The 21,205-nt window shown below is 37.6% G+C and overlaps 1 protein-coding gene across 13 annotated transcripts in view; it reads left to right on the forward strand.

Annotated features, from left to right (window-relative positions):
* Window positions 1–21,205, forward strand: part of KDM6A (lysine demethylase 6A) — a 203,804-nt gene that overhangs the window by 85,900 nt on the left and 96,699 nt on the right. For all 13 annotated transcript variants that reach the window (XR_006609506.1, XM_045089484.1, XM_045089481.1 and 10 more), the window contains exon 5: window positions 14,487–14,545. Coding sequence is in view for 12 of the 13 variants with exons in the window: in XM_045089484.1 (XP_044945419.1) it covers window positions 14,487–14,545 (59 nt within the window). In the remaining variant the exon portion in view is untranslated. The remainder of the gene's footprint in view (window positions 1–14,486; window positions 14,546–21,205) is intronic.

Here is a 21,205-nt window from a genome sequence, read left to right on the forward strand (position 1 = left end):
ACTCTTCAGTGCCTTTAGTTAGCTGCTTTATTTTATGTATTATAAATTCTGTAAACCAGTTATTTTATAGTTACTGTCTCTTGGAGAGTCTTCACCAGTGTCATCTTATGTATTAACCTATTTATTGGAAGCAGTGGTGTGATAACGTATTAATACCATTTTGCTTGCTTTTGAACTTAATAAAAATGTAATTGTGCAACCTATTTTAAAGTCTTGTCTTCTTTCAGTCAGTACTGTGTATGTTAGATTCATCCCTGTAGTTGTATATTGCAGTAGTTTGTTTTCATTGCCGTATAATATTTCATTATATGACTATGCCACAATTTATTCATTTTGTTGTAGAAAGAATTTGGTTTTTAATGAATTTAGACTGTTACTGATTGTAACATTGCAAGTTCTTTATGCCCTGGTCGTTGTCTGATGCCTGAAAACAGATTTAAAACAATATTTTGGCCAGCCTTTCTAGCTATTAATTACTTGGGTAGAAGAAGGAATTGGGACTTAAGTCCAAAACAGATTAGTCTACCATTGCCAGCCATGGAACTCCCCTCTAATCTTACCTATACAAGGAAAACTAAATGTAAAATGTGTTATTTAAAAACCTACTATAGATATTTTGAATAATAAGAGAACATAATTATGGGATTCCCCCATACATGGAATACTAATTAGCCATCAGAATAATTTATCATTGATAGTTTCAAATTGTACAGCGTTCTTAACAGGCATTTTGAGATCCCCCCAGGTGTCAAAAGCTGACTCCCCAAATACCAAGAACACATAGCTGAGTTTATTGCTTACTATGTTAAAGAACACCACCTCTGCAAAGCTTTGTTGGTATCCTAGGGAAGAAGATAAAGTCAGGACTGATTGAGAATTGAAACTTTAAGACAAGTCTTTCAGTTTGGAAGCTTCATTGTATAAGAATCTCTACAAATGAGGGGCACCTGGGTGGCTCAGTGGGTTAAAGCCTCTGCCTTCAGCTCAGGTCATGATCTCAGGGTCTTGGGATCGAGCCCCGCATCCAGCTCTCTGCTCAGCGGGGAGCCTGCTTCCCCCTCTCTCTCTGCCTGCCTCTCTGCCTACTTGTGATCTCTGTCTGTCAAATAAATAAAATTAAAAAAAAAATCTTTACAAATGTAACAGTCTAGAAATGGTGGTTATAGCAAGGAAGGAATTTGAGTTAAGGGATTCAAAGAATCTTGGGCCTCAAACTACTGTTAATGCTTTTCATTGAAGAGTTGGATTATTATCATAATAATGGACTATGTGCCTGGGCAGGAGACATGGAAAAGTAAAGTAGTGCTAATGAAAACCAAGGACTTGCAAAGTCCAGTTAAGATAGACTTTCAGGTGTGGGTTAGGTTCTCAGGTCCAGGCTAAGTTTGGGGGTAGACGTTTTTGAATCTCTCGGGATTCAAGAACTTGTACCAGAACTGTCACTTAAAGACATTAATGTTACTTCCTTTAATTTCTGTTTTCTAAACATCAATAAACAACATAACAGTCAATATTGTTGTTGTCATTGTTTTTAAGATTTTATTTATTTATTTCACAGAGAGAGAGAGAGAGATCACAAGTAGGCAGAGAGGCAGGTGGGGGTGGGGAGCAGGTTCCTTGCTAAGCAGAGAGCCCGATGCGGGGTTACGCTGAGCCACCCAGGCACCCCTGTAATAGTGTGATTCGTGAGGGTGGTAGTGATCAGAATTCATGACTATGATTTTTAGGTTTAACTTTTTATATTTATAGTTTTGTCTAATTTTGTGTGATTTGTACCCACAGTGTATTATAAGTTGAAGAATATATGATGGATTTTTTAAAAATGACTGAGTTTTAGTTGTACTTCTTTCTTCAAACCTGTCCTCTATAATTAGAGCTTCTAAAATAAAGTGATTTGCCATTCTGTAGGCCCCAGTTCTTTATCTGAAATTCTTGCATCCAGAATTATGTAGAGTTGGGTGGATATTTTTTTTTCTGGATTTTGGAAACATAATAATGCATTTACTGTGTTAAATAAGATCCCCTGTGGTAACAACATATTTCCATCTCTGCAGTGATAGTACTATTGGTTATATTAAGGGGTAATTAAATAAAGACTTCCTGTCAGTTCAAGTCAGGGTTTTCTTATCTAAAGTGTTTTGGTGGCTGATTCATGATCACTTTTAGTTTTTGTTAGAGCCTTTTGGAATTCAGAATAAACAATTAGGTATCATTGATCTATAAACCATGATTAAATATTAATTTTTGTTTAACATTTCAAAATCCAATAGTGTTTATTATGCAATTAAAAATTTTATTTCTGGAGAGCTCATATTTTTTCTTACCTAGTTCAGTACAAATGAGTCATTTTTGAAAGAGTGAAAATTTGCCAGTAGTCTCATGACTATTCTATCATTCCATTACATGTTGGCTATTACTTATTATAATAAATACCTTTGTAATGCTAGCTAATAATAAAAGCTTACTTACTCAACAACTCTATTTACCATAAAGAAATGGCATAATGATTTAAAAAAAAGAAATGGCATAGGGAAGAAAAGCTTTCTTCTGACTACTAAGGTTCATGGCTAGGGCCTGTAAATTACCTAAAACAGGCAGATTAACAGGAGGGAAAAAAGTAGTTGACACATGCAATGCATATACCTGTGGGAAAATTCAGTGATGTATAACGCCACGGGTGGCTAGAATTTGGAGCTATATACCAACTTAGTAGGTTATGAGAGGGAGAAAGGGCGCTGCTTACAGGAAAACAGCTTTTTTGGGAAAATAAATGAGCCCTTAGGAGAATAGATGGGAGATACTATAGTCTTGTGACAGAGTCAGAGTTCCTCTCTTGGCAGGAGTTTATGACACTTGGGTTCTTTTAGGAGGCTCTGCTTTTAACATATGAGAGATTCGAGGAACTCCGATGTCTTCAGCTCAAAATAACTCTTAGCCAAAGTGTCATACTTTTGGAGTACTGTGTCCTGATCCCCTTCAACAATAGCAGCAAAACCTAAGGTCTTTTCATGAGTCAGAAAGTTTAGAAATTGCTGTTATGGTTTATAGTATAAAGTAGAAAGGAATAAAAAAATTGCGTGTATGCTGTTGATGCTGCTATGTATTTGAGTATATAGTCGATGGTAAGCTGCATGTTAAAATGTGAAGAAGTTCTGTTGCTTCCTGATGACTTCTATTAAGTAGACTTTATTAAATAATTCTGATACATTTTTATTTATAATTGTAAACTTTAAAATACACAAAACCTACTCTTTCTCCCCCCCCACTTGAATTTAAGAAAAGAAAGAAAAGCTTCTGAATTATGGTAGTATGCTTATCTAAAAGAACCATTGATTAAAAGCTGCAGAAACTAGGGAACTCTTGGAATCTGCGCTCATCTTCCGACTTTTCAGTAACTTTTTCTATTATACTAGTTATGTCAGTCACTAACTTGGCTTTTACATTCATAGACGAGGGCTTTGTTGGCAATACAGAGATAGTAAGATCCTGCTTTCAGGTTGCCCATATTCTTGTGAGGGGAGACGCAAATGAGCATATGTTTTTGGTAAGTGATATATTGGAGGTGTTGAGGGCCATGAGGGGGGCAGAAGTGTGTGTCTTTGAATAAAGGGTGTGGGAAAGTTTGAGGGTTTAGAAAGGCTCCACAGAGAAGTTGCAGTTTGAGGGGAGGATGAATGGCAGTTATCTAGCTAGGTGACCTGGAGAGGCTTTCCAAGAAGAGAACTGAGCCAACACATGAAAGTATAATCAGTAGGTGTTTAGGGAGCTCTCAAGTTCTTGGTCTAGAGCAGAGGTCCCAAAAACTTTAGAATGAAATAGTAAATGTTTTAGACTTTGTGGGCCAAGAGACAACATCAGCTGTTTTGTAGGTGCTTAACTAATGAGTTACAATGTAACCATTATAAAATGTCAAAATTATTTTTAGCTCTTGGGCTTTAAAGAAAAAATTTGGCTGTAGTTTGTGGACTACTGTTTTAGAGCCTGGGGTTATTTTGGGGGGGGGGGTATAGGACTCAAAAGTATGGAAAGAAAGGCAAGGGCCGGATAGATAGTAAATGAGTTTATAACAAGTAGCACAGATCTGGAGGCTTAGGTTTCTCTCAGTATATGTTCAGTATCTGGTCAGTTTCTATAGTGCTGGAAATCAGAGTCCTAAATTTAAATAAAACACAGTGACTTCCAGGGATTGATTGAAATTGCATTGACTTCGTGCATTAAAAACAAACAAATAAACAAACTCTCATTATAAAGAGATGACTGTCTTTCTTAATATTTTATACAATTTTTCCACGATGTTCTTGTGCATATTATAAGGTGTATTTTATATTTTATAGATTTATTGCTATTATAAATGTCCTTTTAATTTAAGATCTCTGCTCATATATAGAACTGCAGTTGGCTTTTATATATTAAGTTAAATTTATCAAGCAATTTCACTAACTTTTACTGACTTGACTAATTTGTCTGTTACTTTGGATTCTGTGTAGACTATCCTGCCTTTGTAATTAATAGTTTTTTTGTTACTTCATTTATAGTTTTTTGATCTTTTTGCCTGCTGTTGTGGTAATTAGGATGTCAGCACAGTATTGATTGAAGGAGGTGCTAGAGTACCTTTGTTGTTTGCCGCCTTCTTCTTCTTTTTTTTTTTTTAAGATTTTATTTTTATTTTTTTTGACAGGCAGAGAGAGAGAGAGGGAGGGAGGAAGCAGGCTCTCCGCTGAGTAGAGAGCCTGATGCGGGGCTCAATCCCAGGACCCTGGGATCATGACCTGAGCCAAAGGCAGAGGCTTTAACCCACTGAGCCACCCAGGCACCCCTGTTGTTTGCCTTCTTAAAGGGAATGTTAGAAATGTTTTACCATTAAGTATGATTACTTACAGTTGTTGTTGTTGTTATTATTATTCTTAGGTAAATAACAAACCAAGAAGAGGAAGGGACTTCTTTACCAAAAGCCAATTATTATTATTATTAGGTAAATAACAAACCAAGAAGAGAAAGGGACTTCTTCTTCTTCTTCTTTTTTTTTTTTAAGATTTTTATTTATTTATTTGACAGAGAGATCACAAGTAGGCAGAGAGGCAGATAGAGGGGGGAAAGCAGGTTCCCTGCTGAGCAGAGAGCCCTATGCAGGGCTTGATCCCAGGACCCTGAGACCATGACCTGAACCAGAGGCAGAGGCTTAACCCACTGAGCCACCTCGGTGCCTCAAGAAGAGGAAGGGACTTCTTTACCAAAAGCTGACTATTAAAAATATCATTTTAAAAGTCAGCATTTTTATTTTGTATGCAAATGTTTATTCTGCATCCACTGGGATAGTCTTATATTTTTTCTGTTTAAACCAGTCTCTTCTTTCTAAAGTAAGTTCAAATTGGTAATAAGTTTTTATCATTGTTAAATGATTGGGGTCACTAACATGTAATATTTTTACATTAAAAAAATTATTTATTAGAGAAAGGGAGAGAGCAAGTACAAGGGGGGGGGAGGCAGAGGGAAAGAATCCCAGGCAGACTCTCTGCTGAGCCCTGAGATCATGACCTGAGCCAAAACTGAGAATTGGAAGCTCAATCGACTGAGGCACCCAGGTGCCCCAGTATCTTTATTTTTTGTTCATAATTGGAATTGGTCTACATTTTTCCTTTCTTGAGTTGTCTTTTTCTGATGCCTTGGAGCTGGTTCTTCATTCTAGGAGCTGCTCAGAGGAGGAGGAAGCAGAGGGCAACAACCCTTTCCTTTAAGGGGATCATGAGATCATATACATCCTTCATACATACCTCATTGGTGAGAATGTAATAATTTGAGCATTCCTAGCTGCAAGGGAGGCTGAGAAATGTATTTTGTCTGGTCATAAGAGGATAGGAAACAGTAAGGGAGGGTACATGTTGTACAAAACAGACTGTACCCATAGTACAAATTAACCTCATGTTAATTGGCCAGTAGGAATTATAATTATGTCTGTATGACCTGAAAGTTACTGTTTCACTTAAGTTTTTTTCTAGATAAAGGGAATATAATTACAGCCTCTTTAAGGAAGAGAAAATCTCTCAGATGGTTGTTGCACTAGTAGCAGGAGTGCTATAGTCTGGATTTTAAGAAAATTAAACATGAGTGCCTGCATCCTCTCCCTTAGAAAGGCACATCCCCAGTCTTTTACAGTCATAGCTCTCAGCTATTTTCAGTACCTGCCAGTTCTGATCTAATTAAAGGGTTGCCAGCATTCCAACTTCATTCTTTTGTTCATTTTTTAAAAGATTTTATTTATTTATGAGAGAGAGAGAGAGAGCATGAACAGGATGGGAGGGGTAGAGGGAGAAGCAGACTCCCACCGAGCAGGGAGCCCAAAGCAAGGCTTGATCCCAGAATCTTGAGATCATGACCTGAGCTGAAGGCAGGCACTTAACTGACTAAGCCACCCAGGCACCTCTGTTTTGTTCATTTTTAGCGTCAACTCTCATAACCTATGACCATGCTCAACTTCCCACTTGAATGGTTCAGCCTATCTCCTGATACCAGTTACTATTTTTGAAGTCTGGTTATAATGTTGCATGGTTTTTTTTTTTTTTTTTAAAAGATTTATTTATTTACTTTAAATAAAAAGGAGAGAGAGAGAGCGAGCGAGCGAGCAGGGTTAAGAGGTAGAGGAAGAGGGGAGAGAGAATCCCAAACTGACTCCATGCTGGGTGTGGCGCCTGATTTGGAGCTCCACCCTAGGACCTGAGATTACGACCAGAGCCAAAACCAAGAGCTGAGCGCTTAACGGACTGTGCCGCCAAGTGCCCCATATGTTGCATAGATTTTTGAGTAGTCTTGTCCATAACTCTATTTCATTTCTAAGTCCTCTTATTTTTAATGTGCAGTTTTTTTTTTTTTAACAGCATGTGAGACTTTATGAGGAATTTTATGTATCGTGCTTTATCCATTGAGTACTTACCACATGCCAGATAAATTTTTGGAGGTGTTAGAGACATTATATCTTTTTTTTTCTTTTTTTCTAAAAATCTCATGTGCCAGATAGTATTTTATGTGTATGATCTTACTTAATTCCTTAAAGCAACACTGTGAAACAGACTCAGTTAATTAACTTGTTTCATGAGTCTTAATAGGTAATAAATAACAACATTGGAGTTCGGACCCAAGTCTGATGGCCCTTGTAGTCTGATTTCTTGATCACTATGCAGTGTTATGCATAGGATTTGGGAACAAACTTCTCTAATACTATAATTTTGGACATAATGGATATAATGAGCTTTAGCAATCTCCTTTGCTATATTATTATAATTGGGAAAACCCTTTTAAGTGTCCAAATTAAGGAAGTGATTCAGTATAAATTGAATTTAACAAAGTATTAAATTCTTTGATGAAAAAGCATGTAACAGGTTATAGGCTGTTAGAGATTGATTCGTTCAGCAGCAAAACTTTCCTAAGTAAGTTACATATGCAGTTACTTTGCCATGGGGATCAAAAGATGAATTGGGTTCCATCTCTACTAATTAGACTCATATTCTAGTGGAGGAGATAAGAGCATATCTGTAATAGACATGGATATTAATTTGGAAATAAGTATCAAAAAACCTGACTCTCTTTGGGCTTGGGAATGCATCAGGTATTACTACTAGAAAGAGGAGGTGAGTGATGTGTTAAAGGATGACTAGGAATTTGCCAGATTGAGAAGTGAGTTGAAGGAAAGATGGCATTTGCTTGCTTTTTTTTTTTTTTTTTTTTTTTTGCAGAGGAAGCAAACATGTCTAAAATCACAGAAACGCATTGAAGTGGTGGCTATGAGATTGGGAAAATTGACCAAGGGTCATAAAATGAAACCCCTTTGAGTCACACTAGGTTGTAGCGACTTTTTGGAGGAATTTTAAATAGAAGAGTGTCATGTAAGAGTTTTCGAAAGCTCACTGGCAGTGATGTGGAACGTAATTGAAAGGAGGGAAATGGTGGGGTAGTTTAAAATTTGGAAGAAGAGTTAGGAAACTTGTAAGAGGCCAGGTAGACAAAGTAGAGGTCCTTACCTAGAGAAAGACTGTAAGAATAGAAAGGGGATTGAGTCAAAGGCTTTTAGGTTATAAAATGAATTTTATGAATAGAATTAATGTGGTTTAGGGTGAGAAGGAGATGAAAACAAAAACAGGACTACTTTTGTTGTGTTTATTGGTGAGATTGTTACCACTATCTAAAATCTTTAGTACCATTAGAACATCAGACTCCTCCTTTTCAGTCTAAGATTTATGGAATTTTAGGTATTTGTAATATATCTAACAGGTAGAGGTAACTGGAGGCATTTGGAAATTTGTTCCTGAGCTTTAAAATGCCTTCAGCTTCCCCATCTCCTCTTTTGGTCCCCAGATAGGATAAACAGCAGATTTTTTGTTCCTGTTGTGTATCACTAGCTATGTGTGATTAGTATCCGAGAAGAATAAAATTAAGAAATTTGATACTTTTCTAATAGTTTGGCTTGGTTTTATTTCTTGATGATATTCCTTTATAAAAATACAATCAAATTGCTGTTCTATCCAGAGATTTCATATTAACAATATCTTGGTAATCTCATCATTTAGAACCATTTAGTTGCCCGAAGTGACTAGCTTTAGCTTTGGTCTTATCTTAAAAAGATTTTAGAAGCTTGAATATTAATTTACTAATAGCCTCTTTTGTTAATCCCAGCCTCCCTTTGTCCAGCAAACAGCTGCATTTTTACCTTGCTGCTTATTGCTGCACACTTGTAGGATGCTAGGTCTAATCTTTCCTCAAAAAACCCAAACCATGGTAAATAGAAAGTGTCTGTGGCCTCAAGGGTTGGCGGTGGTGGTGGGAGGGTGTTCTGATCTTAAATTTACTGGCACTCTTTCGAAGTGTGTTTTCTTTCTTTCTTTCTTTCTTTCTTTCTTTTTTTTTAAGATTTTATTTCTTAGCGCATGCGTGTACGCCCAAGTGAGGGGAGGGACAGAAGGAGAGGGGGCACCTTGGTGGCTCAGTTGGTTTAGCCTCCGACTCTTAATTTTCGCTCAGTTCATGATCTCAGGGTCAAGGGATTGAGCCCCGAGTGAGCTCTAAGCTCCGCGTGGAGTCTGCTCAAAATTTTCTCCCTCTTCATCCCCTTCTCTCCCCCCTCCCCCCCAATTTATGGGCACACATGCTCTCTCAAAATAAATAAATCTTACGGTATGTCTATGTCTGCCACTCCAGTGGCTGCCTGGTTTGATTTTTACACAGGAGTTGCTGCTTGTCACTGTTGGGAGGAAATACTTTACTTGGGTTGGGTGCGGGGGTGGTCTGCAAATTATCTGACAATAGATTAACAGAAGAAAAGACAAATTTTGTTTTTTGTTTTGTTTATAGGTGCATGCTAGAGTTGCTTAGTGAGTAGTAATTCCCTCAGTAGCTAGAGATAAAAGTTTACATATAGATCTAACAAAACAGGAAGGAATTTTAGGGGTTCATTGGGAAAGTATGGAATGTTTTTTTGAATTTAAAATGCCTAGGAGGCATTTTATTGGGAAGGTAGGGAAAGTGTTGGACTTTTTGATGCTGATGGGTATCTGAATTCACACTTCCTCTGCCAAGGGTCAGTATTTTCCCTATCAGTGAACTCCCTTGGAGGGGAGTCATTAGCAGCTTATTTCAGGATGCTCCTTTTAGTTTAGATGTTTATTTTTGTGGCTGCTGATTGTTCAGATGTTTTCAGGGTAAAGTAATTTTCATTCCACTTTGGTGGGCTGTTAACACCTTCCTTACTCTGGGGACCATGACATACTAACAGAAGGAAGAAGAGGAGGAAAGGAAACATTTATGCACAAAAAGCAGTAGCTTTCCTTGAAACCCCATGGTAGAATCTGCTTGTCTCACTGGCTAGAACCATCACATTGCCTGCTTTATTACTCTTGCTTTCCAATCCACTTTTACGTAACTATGTTCATGAAAATGGAAGTAGAACCCTCAGTGTCCTTCCCTTCAATTTGGATACAGTCTGGGGAAGCTGAAAAGATGCCAAGGAATAGCTAGGAAGAATAAAGGTTATAGTGTCCTAACTCCAGAGGACTGCAGAGTGCTCCCCTCTCACAGCTAAACCTGGAGCTCTGATTTAGGAGCAGGGCACTTAGGACTTTATTTTGTGTGTGTGTGTTTGTTTCTTTTCTTTTCTTTCTTTCTTTCTTTTTTTTTTTTTTTTTTTCATTTGAGAGACAGAGATGGAGTGAGAGAGCATAAGGGGGGTGAAAGGGTAGGGAGTCGGTGGGGAGAAGCAGGCTCTCCACGCTGAGCAGGGAGCCTGACAAGGGGCTCAGTCCCAGGGCCCTGGGATCATGACCTGAGCCGGAGGCAGACACTTAACTGACTTGAGTCACCCAGGTGCCCCTAGGAGTTTTTTAAGAGCTATGTTGGGAATCAGTGAAAACGCTACTCTGGACTCTGGTATTGGTGAACTGCTAACTTTAATGAGCCACATCTGTGATAATAACTTCACTGTAGGCACAGTATAAGAACCTTCAGTGTAAGCGGATAGCAATCTCATCAAGTTATAATTTCTTAATTTGGGTTGGTGATGGGTACTGTAATTTAGTCAAGGTCAGAAGTTGGCAAACTTCTTTTATAAAAGGCCAGAGAGTAAATATTTTAGGTTTTTTTTCTAAGCCCAATAGTCTTTCTTTTGCAACTATTCAGTTCTTTTGGAGCTGAAAGCAGCCATAGACAGTAAGTAAATGGGTGGATGTAGCTATGTTCTGGTAAAACTTATTTACAAAAGAACAGGTGCCTGGCTGGATTTTGTCCATGTGCCATAGCTTGCTGACACCTGGTATGGATACTTTCTGAAGATTTGTAGTGAAGCAGGAGTATATTTATTAAATAGTACGTTTCCCAGAAAGTTACTCCCCGACTCCTCATAGGTTGAAGAATGACTACATCGAATTTAAGTTAATTTCCATAACAGTGCCTTTGCTCATCTATCCTCGCATAGATGCTTCTCAGTGGGGATGCTCTTGGCATTTGTGGTGAGATTGTACATTGGGAGGGAATTCATTTATGTAAGAGCATATAGCCATTCATACCTCCAGGTCAGTTTCTAAAGATCAGTGATTTAAAACCCCTGGCTGCGGAGGCTTGTTTTTCCTTCTCCTTTCCCAGCCATCCTCAAGAACAGTACCCAAGTATTTCCCCTTTTCCTAGTCCTTATTATACTTCATTAACTCTTAAATGGTTGTAGCTTGGAATATATTATTCTCTTAATTTCATAATCTTTTGTCATTAAATTGTAAATTCAGTGAGGGTGGGGATTTTTGTCTGCTCACAGCTCTTCCCAGTGCTGATAACTGTTGTGACTCATAATAGATGCTCAATAAAAGTTTGAATTACATTGTTTACTATTATGGAAAAATTAATTCCTTGCTGAAATTTATAAGCTCCTGGTTAATAGGAACCGTTACTCATACTAATTCTGTGTCATCTCGCAAGCTGAGTTTAATAACTGAGCTTAAATACTGGGTGATTGAGTTTGCTAAACCTTTGGGCGTCTGCTGTGTAGAAGGCACTGTGTGAGGTGGTAACGGGATACACACATGATTAGCATTCCTGCCTCTCTAGCATTTTTGTCTGATGAGATAGGGTTTAGTCAGTACACAAATAACAAAAATATAGTAGTTAAGAGTGAACTCTGGAGGCAGGCCTAGATTCAATTCCTATGTCCACTACTTAGTACCTGACTTTTTGAGCAATTTGTTTAATCTTTCTGATCCTTGTTTCTTTATTCTATAAAGGAAGCTCTCTACCACCTCACAGGGTGTTAGAACCTTCAAAAAGAAATGATGATATTAGCATTTTGCATTAAATTAAGTTCTTACTATTAATAATGTAGTAGCATAGAGATATTGTGCTGAGGCCAAATTTAGAGGCCTTCATGGGGGAAGATTCGTTTAAAGTGGATCTTAAATAATTGATAGAATTTATGAGGTGGCAGGGATAGGGTAAGATTTCCTAGAGTGGGGGGCGCCTGGGTGGCTCAGTGGGTTAAGCCGCTGCCTTCGGCTCAGGTCATGATCTCAGGGTCCTGGGATCGAGTCCCACATCAGGCTCTCTGCTCAGCAGGGAGCCTGCTTCCTTCTCTCTCTCTCTCTCTGCCTGCCTCTCAGTGTACTTGTAATTTCTCTCTGTCAAATAAATAAATAAAATCTTTAAAAAAAAAAAAAAGATTTCCTAGAGTGGGAAGGATAAGCTAGGTTGGGAGAGGCCAGGTATTTCCTGAAAGCAGAAATTCTCTTCAGTAAATTCTACCATACCCCACACCACCTTCTGTGAGTAATTAGCTAAATAGGTGAAAGATGTTAATCTGTTACTCAGCCATGAAGACAGTTGTCTTTCAAATCTAGACTTTCTTGGTAGAATGCTTGATGACTCTGAATTACCTACGCTTGCATTCTTAATATCACTGTTCCCCCCAGTCCCTATCACCTGCACAGACTAGATTGCATACTTCTTGAGTGCAGGGGAAGTATGTTTTAATCAGTTTCGCTTGTTCAACCCTTGAGTGTCCCTGAACACCTAGTAAATGTTCAGCATATTTCAGGGGGTGGGGAATAGGGTGGTAAATGAATGATCCCGATTAAAGACAGTTCCAAGTAAATTAAAAATTTTTTTAAAAATATGAACTTTTGAAATAGATGTTGTCTGAGACCTTTGTGAATCCCCATATTTGTAAATACTCTTGTAGCATGCAATTTTCTCATTTGGAAAGCTAAGGGTAATGAGGATTTAATAAAATTAACTCTTCATATTTATTACATTTTAAGATGTACTTAAAATATTTTTCAGTGTTTCCAGAAAGGTACTTGGAATTTAGAGGAAGTGTACAATATAATCCTAGAACAAAGTTTAGTACTTTTTAAAAAAGATTTTATTTATGTATTTGACATCTGTTTTGACAAATAGATATTTATCTATTTGACAGAGGGAGAGAGTGCAAGTAGGCAGAGAGGCAGGCAGAGAGAGGGGGGTAAGCAGGCTCCCTGTTGAGCAGAGAGCCCAAAACGGGGCTCCATCCTAGAACCCTGAGATCATGACTTGAGCCGAAGGCAGAGGCTTAACCCACTGAACTACCCAGGTGCCCTGAACAAAGTTTAGTATTAAAAAGAAACATTTGCAGGCCAAAAGTCATCTAGCTGTCTACACTTCAGTTGACACTTTAAACATCACTGATTCCTTTTCTCTAACCAGTGACCATAGTGATTGTGGGCTAAGTACTCTAGTCCCTCACACCTAGGGCAAGATGATTTTAAGAATGTTCCATACTGTCTACTACAGATCCCCAGCAGGATTGAGTGCCGGCTGTATAACCAGCCATATTGCACCCTTTATTGGCATCCTTCCCTTCCCTGCCTCACTTTTCCACTCCCTTACTGGTATTTCCTAGGGCAACTTCCTGAGTAAACTATATTTAAAAACTTCTGTCTCAGGGCGGGCTTCCGGGGAAATACAACCCAAGACTGTGTAGCAAGAAGCATTTTTATTAAAAGTCTAAAATTTTCAGGTTTTAGAATATAGGTTGTAGAAATTTCTTCACCAGAATCAGTGTGAAACCTTTTATTATTATTTTTTTAAACAGATAAGGTTTACTAAAACAGAGTTGCTTATGTACTGGCAAAACATGTATTAGATACTCAAACATTTGCCCTTTTTGAATAAATGGTGTATAGCTAGCTATTTCCTATTTGGAGGCTAGAGGTCAGAATGAGTCTGAATAAGCATCTTTCTGTTTTGTACTACAAAAGGAATCACTGATGCTAGTTTACTTTTTTTTTTTTAAGTTTTATATTTTAGAGAGAGAGAACAGGCACAGTGGGGTAGGGAGAGAAGTCTCAAGCAGACTCCTTGCTGAGCGGAGAGCCCAAGCAGGGCTGGATCTCAGGACCCTGAGATGGTGACCAGAGCCAAAATCAAGAGTTGGGCACTTAACCAACTGAGCCACCCAGGCGCCCCAGGAATCACTGGTGTTAAAGCTCCAAATGTAAATGGCTAGGTGTCATTTTAGCATTTTTTTTAAACCACTAAAATTTGTTTTAAGTTTATATTGTGCATTTCCTTGAATTGTAAATACCTTCCTGGCAGCACTGAACAGAAAATTAAATCTAGTTAAAGAAACAAAGAACCAGAGAAAAAATACAGATGCAAGCAAGAGAGACTAGGATAGCATAATCCAAACATTTTCTTATTCCTGAGTAATAGATTTTTATTTCAGATGTGTCCATGGAATTCTGATAGATTTTTTATTTCAGGGCAGGTTTGATTAAAAGAAACGAGAGAATCTTCCAAGTTGGATTGTGTGCCATCTGCTGACTCATCACTGTTATTCTGGTGTTCTAAAAATATATTGTAATATATTGTAATGCAGGATGGTTTTAATAACTTAAAAATATCTTTGATACACTATTTTATAATAACATCATATGCATTAGACTCAAATGGTTTTCTTAAAAGTTTCTTTTTCCTTTTATTTACAGAATGCTGCCTTTTTATATGGTCTTGGTTTGGTCTACTTCCATTACAATGCATTTCAGTGGTAAGTTGACACAAAACTGGTTAACTCCAGTTATTTCTAGTAAGTGGCTTGTTTTGTTTAATATTGTATGTGTATGTATAATAAATACAAAATATTTTAATGTCACTAAGCCTCTGGTTTTCAGTACTCTCTTAAATTGATTAGATTGTTCCTTCAGAGGTATTGACCCACTTTAGATTGTTAGAGTTGTATGCATTCCAAAAAGAATATCATATGAGCTTCTGATTGAAGAAGGCTTAGATCGGAAAGCTTTTGGAATTTCTCAGTCATTCATTATGGACCAGTGGTCCCCAGATTATTTGAACTGGAGAATGACTGTCTCAAGGTCTGTAGGTAAATTATCTTTGATGACCAGTATGTTTACCTATTTCAGACTTTTAGACAAGATTGGCTGTCCCCCTACCCCCGTATATATGCACATGCATACTAGTATTTTCCAATTTCCAGTAACTAGGCACCAAATTATAAGCTCTCAATTCTCTCATTTATGAAATAGGAGTAATGGTACTACCTTCAGAGTCAGAGATTATGATAGGAGTATATAAGAATTTATGAACTATAAAATGTAGGGCCCTGTTGTTAATGGCCTTTGCCCCTTTGTTGTTTTTCTTGTTTAGGAGACAAGATAATAGTGTTCTCCAATGGAAATAACATAGAATTTGAGTTGGAAGATAGGTATTCTGGTCTCAGCGCTGTCACTTAATTTGATCTTGAGTTAAATAGACCCCCTAAGTCTGTTTCTGTGTGTGTGTGTGTGAGAGAGAGGATTTTTTTTTTAAGCTCAGTGTAGTCACTTGCCTTTTCTACTTCACAGAGTTTTGATGATGAGATGGGATAATATATATTTTATAAACCATAGAGCCCATTTTTTGGGGGGAAGCATATCTAATTTTGTCAGAGTCCCTTCTGTTCTCCTTAATTTTAACCTGAGTGAATGCTGTGAGAGTCCAAAGCAAGGTTTTGACCAAAGGTTATAACCCTGTCATACATGTACCTGTTGGGCACCCTGGGTATTTATTGCAGAGCTTTTAATTATGTATTGGCAATGATTCAGTATGGTTTCCCTTAAGATGAAACTGTAGACATGGATGACTCTTTTTCTTCCCTCTTCGCTTTTCATTCTATTGGGTTTTGATCATCTGTGGAAGCACTGCATTGTTAGAGAATACCTGTGTGTGTATATATAGAGTATTGTAATCATTCAGATCACTCATTTTGTTTATAAACTCTATAAAACTTTAATTGGTCTTTATAAAAGAAGTTTTATAATTTCTTTCTCTTGAATTACCCTTTACTGTAGGGCAATCCTAAACTTAAGCCTCCTAACCTCATGTCCAGTGCCTCATATTTAAAACCAAGGATTCATTACAAATGTTTTAAAATAGTCTTAGTTTCTTGAAGATCCTATTCATAGAATACACAGTTTATAACCAGAAGTGTTCTTAGAGGTAACTTAGTTTATTCCCTTAATTTTGTAGATGACGAAAGCAAGGTGAATATTACATAACTGTTTAGTGGCACAAGTGAGATTATGCTTCAGATTCCCCAATTTAATTTTTGTTGTTGTTGTTGTTGTACTCTGACCCCAGGTTTGAAGATTGACAGTTATTTTTTTAATCAGTCTTCACATTTGTTCTCCTGGGCACATTGGTACATTCTTTGTGGCTAGCCAGAGTAATTTAGGTAAAACCTGGGGCAAGGAACTCTACAGTTTAGGAATGGACATGTATACCACACACCAGCCGTTTTTCATCTACCTGTGATAACATATGAGCTCCCTATAGATTGAAGATATAGACATAAAATCAGTAATGAAACCATCAGCAGTTCAAAAGTGGATTACTTTCCTAAGTACGTGACCATGTCAACTGAGGAGATTTGTAGCTGTGGAACATTATATCATATGACCCCTTATCTGTATATGATTTTGTATCCTTCAGTTGACCTAAGAAATGAAACTGCATGATATAAGGATAGTGCAGTGTCTGAATTAACAAGTGCCTTCTGGTCTGTCGATCCTGTCCTGGTCACCACCATTTTCTCACGTCTTAAGTTTCACCTCTAGCTGCTTCCTAAAATGACATATTTCACACCCTATCTGAATCCATCCTAGCTGTGTGCTTCCTCTCTTGCTGGTCAGATGTTTTTTGTGCCCCATCCTTTAACTTAACTTTGCTATTTTTTGAACAGGCAGAGAATTAGAAAACATGGAGTAGTTCTTGCTTCATGAGTTTCAGAATACAGCCTTAAGTGTTAGGAACGTCCTGTGTTTGTGTTTTATTTTGTTTTGTTTATAAGTAGCTGTTAGTTGCTGGGATCAAGCATTTTTCTCTCCCTGAAATTATTTACATGAAATTTTGGGATATGTTGAAAAAATATTTCTAGAGGAGAGGGTGTTACGCCCTTTTTTGTATTGTTAGCTGTAAGGATCTGCCTAGGATATCTCAGAATGTTTTATCCTTAGTCGTTTCAGTAAACTTCAGTACTTAGTAATGGTGTCTGTTGGCATTTGCTAGGCTAATAAGTATTTGGTGGTAATGTGTACGATCAACGTGTGTTGGGGTTGGTGATGGTGACTTAATATTATTGAGAACAGTTTTATTAAGTATAGTTTTATCTGTTAAATTGTTTGCCTTGTTTCTTGCCATATTCTGCCCATTGTTTCTGTTGGAGTTGATTTTATTGGTTAGCTTCTAGATCAGTTGTTACTGGTTAGTTTTCCCACTTTTCGGTTGTATTCTCTTCTTAGAGGAGCCCCTGTCAGAAAGTAGTAGAGCACCTACAACATCCTCATTGGACTGAGGATGCTTATTCAGTTTTACTATTGATTCTACTCTTTGTCGTGGGAGCAGAGTTAAGAAAGATGTCCAGAAGGGGAAAGACAGAGAAGCACAAAGTATAAATAAATGGCTTTATAAAGCCATTCCTTTACAGGTGCGTGAATGCACACCCATGCCTTCCCTTGTTCTTGCTCTTGAAGGGGAAAATTGCTTGGGGTACCTTGAACTGAGTTTCTTCTTGCCTTATAGTGAGAAACTCATATCCTTGGGTGAGAAGAATTGAAATACATACAGTAATAAATTAATATAGCTTATAGCCATACTTCTAAATATCTCCATCTAAAAATTCTTATCAAGACTCTTCCTGACCTGCAGCCTTTTATATTCCCGTTGATCAATATCGGAAGGGTCTTACAGTGGCAATCTAAGAGATACATAATTCTGTGCTAGAGGCATAGGATTTTGGAAATTAAGCTCCCAAATGTAACTGAGAGGCCTGTTAAGGAAATATAGTGATTATTGTTGACATTAAAAAGGGTTAGTGAAGTGAAGTGGAGGTGAGATTAGAAACATAGAAGTATTAACACATCACAAGTGAAGTCTTTTTAGGATTAATTCCTTAAGCACTGTACCAATCACAACTGTTCTTAAAAGTGGAGGAATATAGGGGCGCCTGGGTGGCTCAGTGGGTTAAAGCCTCTGCCTTCGGCTCAGGTCATGATCCCAGGGTCCTGGGATTGAGCCCCACATCGGGCTCTCTGCTCAACGGGGAGCCTGCTTCCTCTCTGCCTGCCTCTCTGCCTACCTGTGATCTCTGTCAGATAAATCAATAGAGTCTATATTTTTTTTAAAAGCTGTATTTTATTAAAAAAAAAGTAGAGGAATATCTATTCTCCATTGTGGTTACTACTTTGGGTGCAAATAAACCTAATGTCTTTGGGATACTACCATTGATCCTGAGGCTTGTCTAGCATGGAGTCTGGCAGAAACTTAATATTTAATAAATATTTTTGAGCTATCATAATACAAAGTAATGTTCTTAGATGAAAAGCTTAAGTATATAGTTCCATTAAAATGAAGCAGTTCATGTTAACATGTGGTGTTTATTATGTACACTTCTATTTTGACAAAACTAGCGTTTAACTAAGGCAGTTCTGGTAGTTAATGCTTACCAGTGATACATAGATTGCCAGAGAGAATTTGGAAGGGCTTGGACTAATTAAGCTTCAGGGAAATTATGGATAAAAACATAGATCTTTGCAAGAGGAGAAGGAAAAAAGGTCTCCCACTGTCTGAGATGATGAAAAGAAGACTGGCTAAAGAGGAAAAAAAAAAGCCATGAAGTAACATATTAGCACATGACAAGGTGAAGAACTTTTGTGTGGTTATTTCTAATTTAGCCTCCCATAATCAGCCTCAAATAATCCTTCCAGCTTATTATTCCCCTAAATATATTCTTTGTGTCAATCACACTGTATTAACATTTCCCTAGAAACGAATTGAGCATTTTTTTAACCTATGTAACTTTGTGCCATTTACTATGTTTGGTCTGGCTTCTCTTAACCATCCCCATCTTTAAAAATCCTGCCTTGTCTGTCTCTCTGATTACCTCATCAAATCTTTGGTTTGTCTCATTTAAAAGGAACCTCTACATTTTATAATATCTATGTGTGGAAGTATTTATCTGTTGGGTGTATACATGTTATTACTGATTTAGAGTTAGAATATTCTCCCTTTTATTAGTACAGAATTTTGTGGTATTAGACCATTTATCCCTTCAGATATTCCTGAGGGAAATTTCCAGACTCAGCTTTATTAGCCTTAGAAAAGTTAAAAGTTTTATTATATCTCTTTCCAAATGTACTGAAACTGTTCTAGGGATGTTTAGTTAATATCATTATTTTTACTATAGTTTGGTAAAGTCCTTAGGAAGCATTTTCTTTTTTAATGACTTTTAGAAACAAAAAGTGCATATTGCTATGCATAATTATCATTGGCATTTATTCTCAAAATCTAAAAATGTAATGTTTATATCACCAAAATTATTGCTAGGGAATATGCTTTAATATTTGAGAAGTATAAACCTTTCCAGACATAGTATCATGAAAATATTTTATAATTTTGGGTAGCCATTTTTCATGTTCTGAAATTCTGTGTCATCAGAATACTGAGGTCAGCAGAATTTATATGTCTTGGTGTTTTTAGTCTAGTCTGTGGTGCAGAGATCATGCTTTGGCTACATGAAGTTTGGTGAGGTAAGGATGTGGTAAAATGACCAAAATTAGAATGTAGTCTGAAGGATAACTGTTTCCTCCACATACTCCCTGTCTCTGTCTCTGTCTCTGACTCTCTCTCTCACACATACACACACACACACACATACCCCTTTTTCCTTTTTTCCCCTATAGTGGGGAAAAACTTAGGAAGCACACAGGAAAGATAGGTAAAAAGCTTAGAAAAGGAAATGAAAATGAACCTAGATATATTTTGTTAGATGCCAGGAGGTCAGTAAATAGACTATGGAGCATTGCTGTTTCCTGCTCTCAGGAGAAGCCCAGTCAACCAACTATCAAAGTGATGGCATTAGTAAACATCTATTAAACTTAACTGTTTTCTTTATTGGACAACTAAAGATAAAAGGGAAGTGTGGACATCAAGGAAACCACTTGGAAAAACTGGTGATAGTATACCACTGTATAGAGAAAAAAGTGTTTTGATTACACAGTGGACCTAACTACTGATTAACACTAAGTGAAACATAGTTGGTGTTGAGTTTGGGTGGTCAGTCTTTTAGGTAATAGTGGATGTAGGGTGAAGTAGAAGAATGAAAATATTTCAGATCAGGAGACCATCCTGAGGAGAAGACGTGAAGTCAAGAGGGCCAGTATTTGTGTAAAGAAATTCCTGTAATAAGCCAGGTCACAGCTGAGGAAGAACAGTGTTGGATCATAACTGAGAATAGAATTGAATGGGTACTAGGTACTGCTCACAGACCTTAAATGCTACATGGAGATTTGACTTAGAGAGTATCATGGTTAGTAGGCAATTATAGGAGGCTCATGTTTGAGGAAACATGGATAAATGAGAGCAGAGCAAGGGTGTACTTAAAGAGCCTATCCATTTCAGTAATCTAGTAATGCAAGGTATTGAATTTGAGGAAAGTTTTGAAACAACAAGAAGAACTTGATCATTCAATATATATTGGTTCCCTGGTGGTCTAGTGGTTAGGATTCGGCGCTCTCTCAATATATATTGGTCATACCATCTCATGGGCACTCAAAAAAAATTTATTTATTTATTTATTTATTTGAGTGAGAGAGTGTGCGAGTGAGCCGAAGTGGGGGTGTGGGGGAGAGAAGAATCTTTTTGTTGTTGTTGTTAAAAATTTTTATTTATTTGTCAGAGAGAGAGTACAAGCAAAGGGGGTGGCAGGCAGAGCGAGAAGCAGGATCCCTGCTGCGCAGGGAGCACAATGTGGGACTCAATTCTGGGACCCTGGGATCATGACCCCTGCGGAAGGCAGACACTTAACCAGCTGAGCCACCCAGGCATCCTGAGAAGGGAGAGGCTTAAGCAGACTCCAGGCTGAGTGCAGAGCCTGATGCAGGGCTCAGTCCCACAACTCTGAGATCACAGACTGAGCCAAAATCCAGAGTCAGACGCTTAGCCAGCTATGCCACTGAAGCGCCCCTCATGGGTAGTTTTAATAGTCCTTAAAGAATAAGCACAGGGTAGCCTGAACTAACATGTTGGAACATGTGTTTTTGCTTATAGGTTAATTTTTTTTTTTTTTTAATTTCTAGTGCGTTAACATACATAGAAAACTTGTTAAAGTAAACTAATGTTTCTTTGCACTTATGTGACATTGTGAACTAAGTGC

Source organism: Mustela putorius, unplaced genomic scaffold (genome assembly GCF_011764305.1).
Source record: "Mustela putorius furo isolate JIRA1106 unplaced genomic scaffold, ASM1176430v1.1 tig00003836_pilon_pilon_pilon, whole genome shotgun sequence".
In the NCBI taxonomy this organism is placed as follows: Eukaryota; Metazoa; Chordata; class Mammalia; order Carnivora; family Mustelidae; genus Mustela; species Mustela putorius.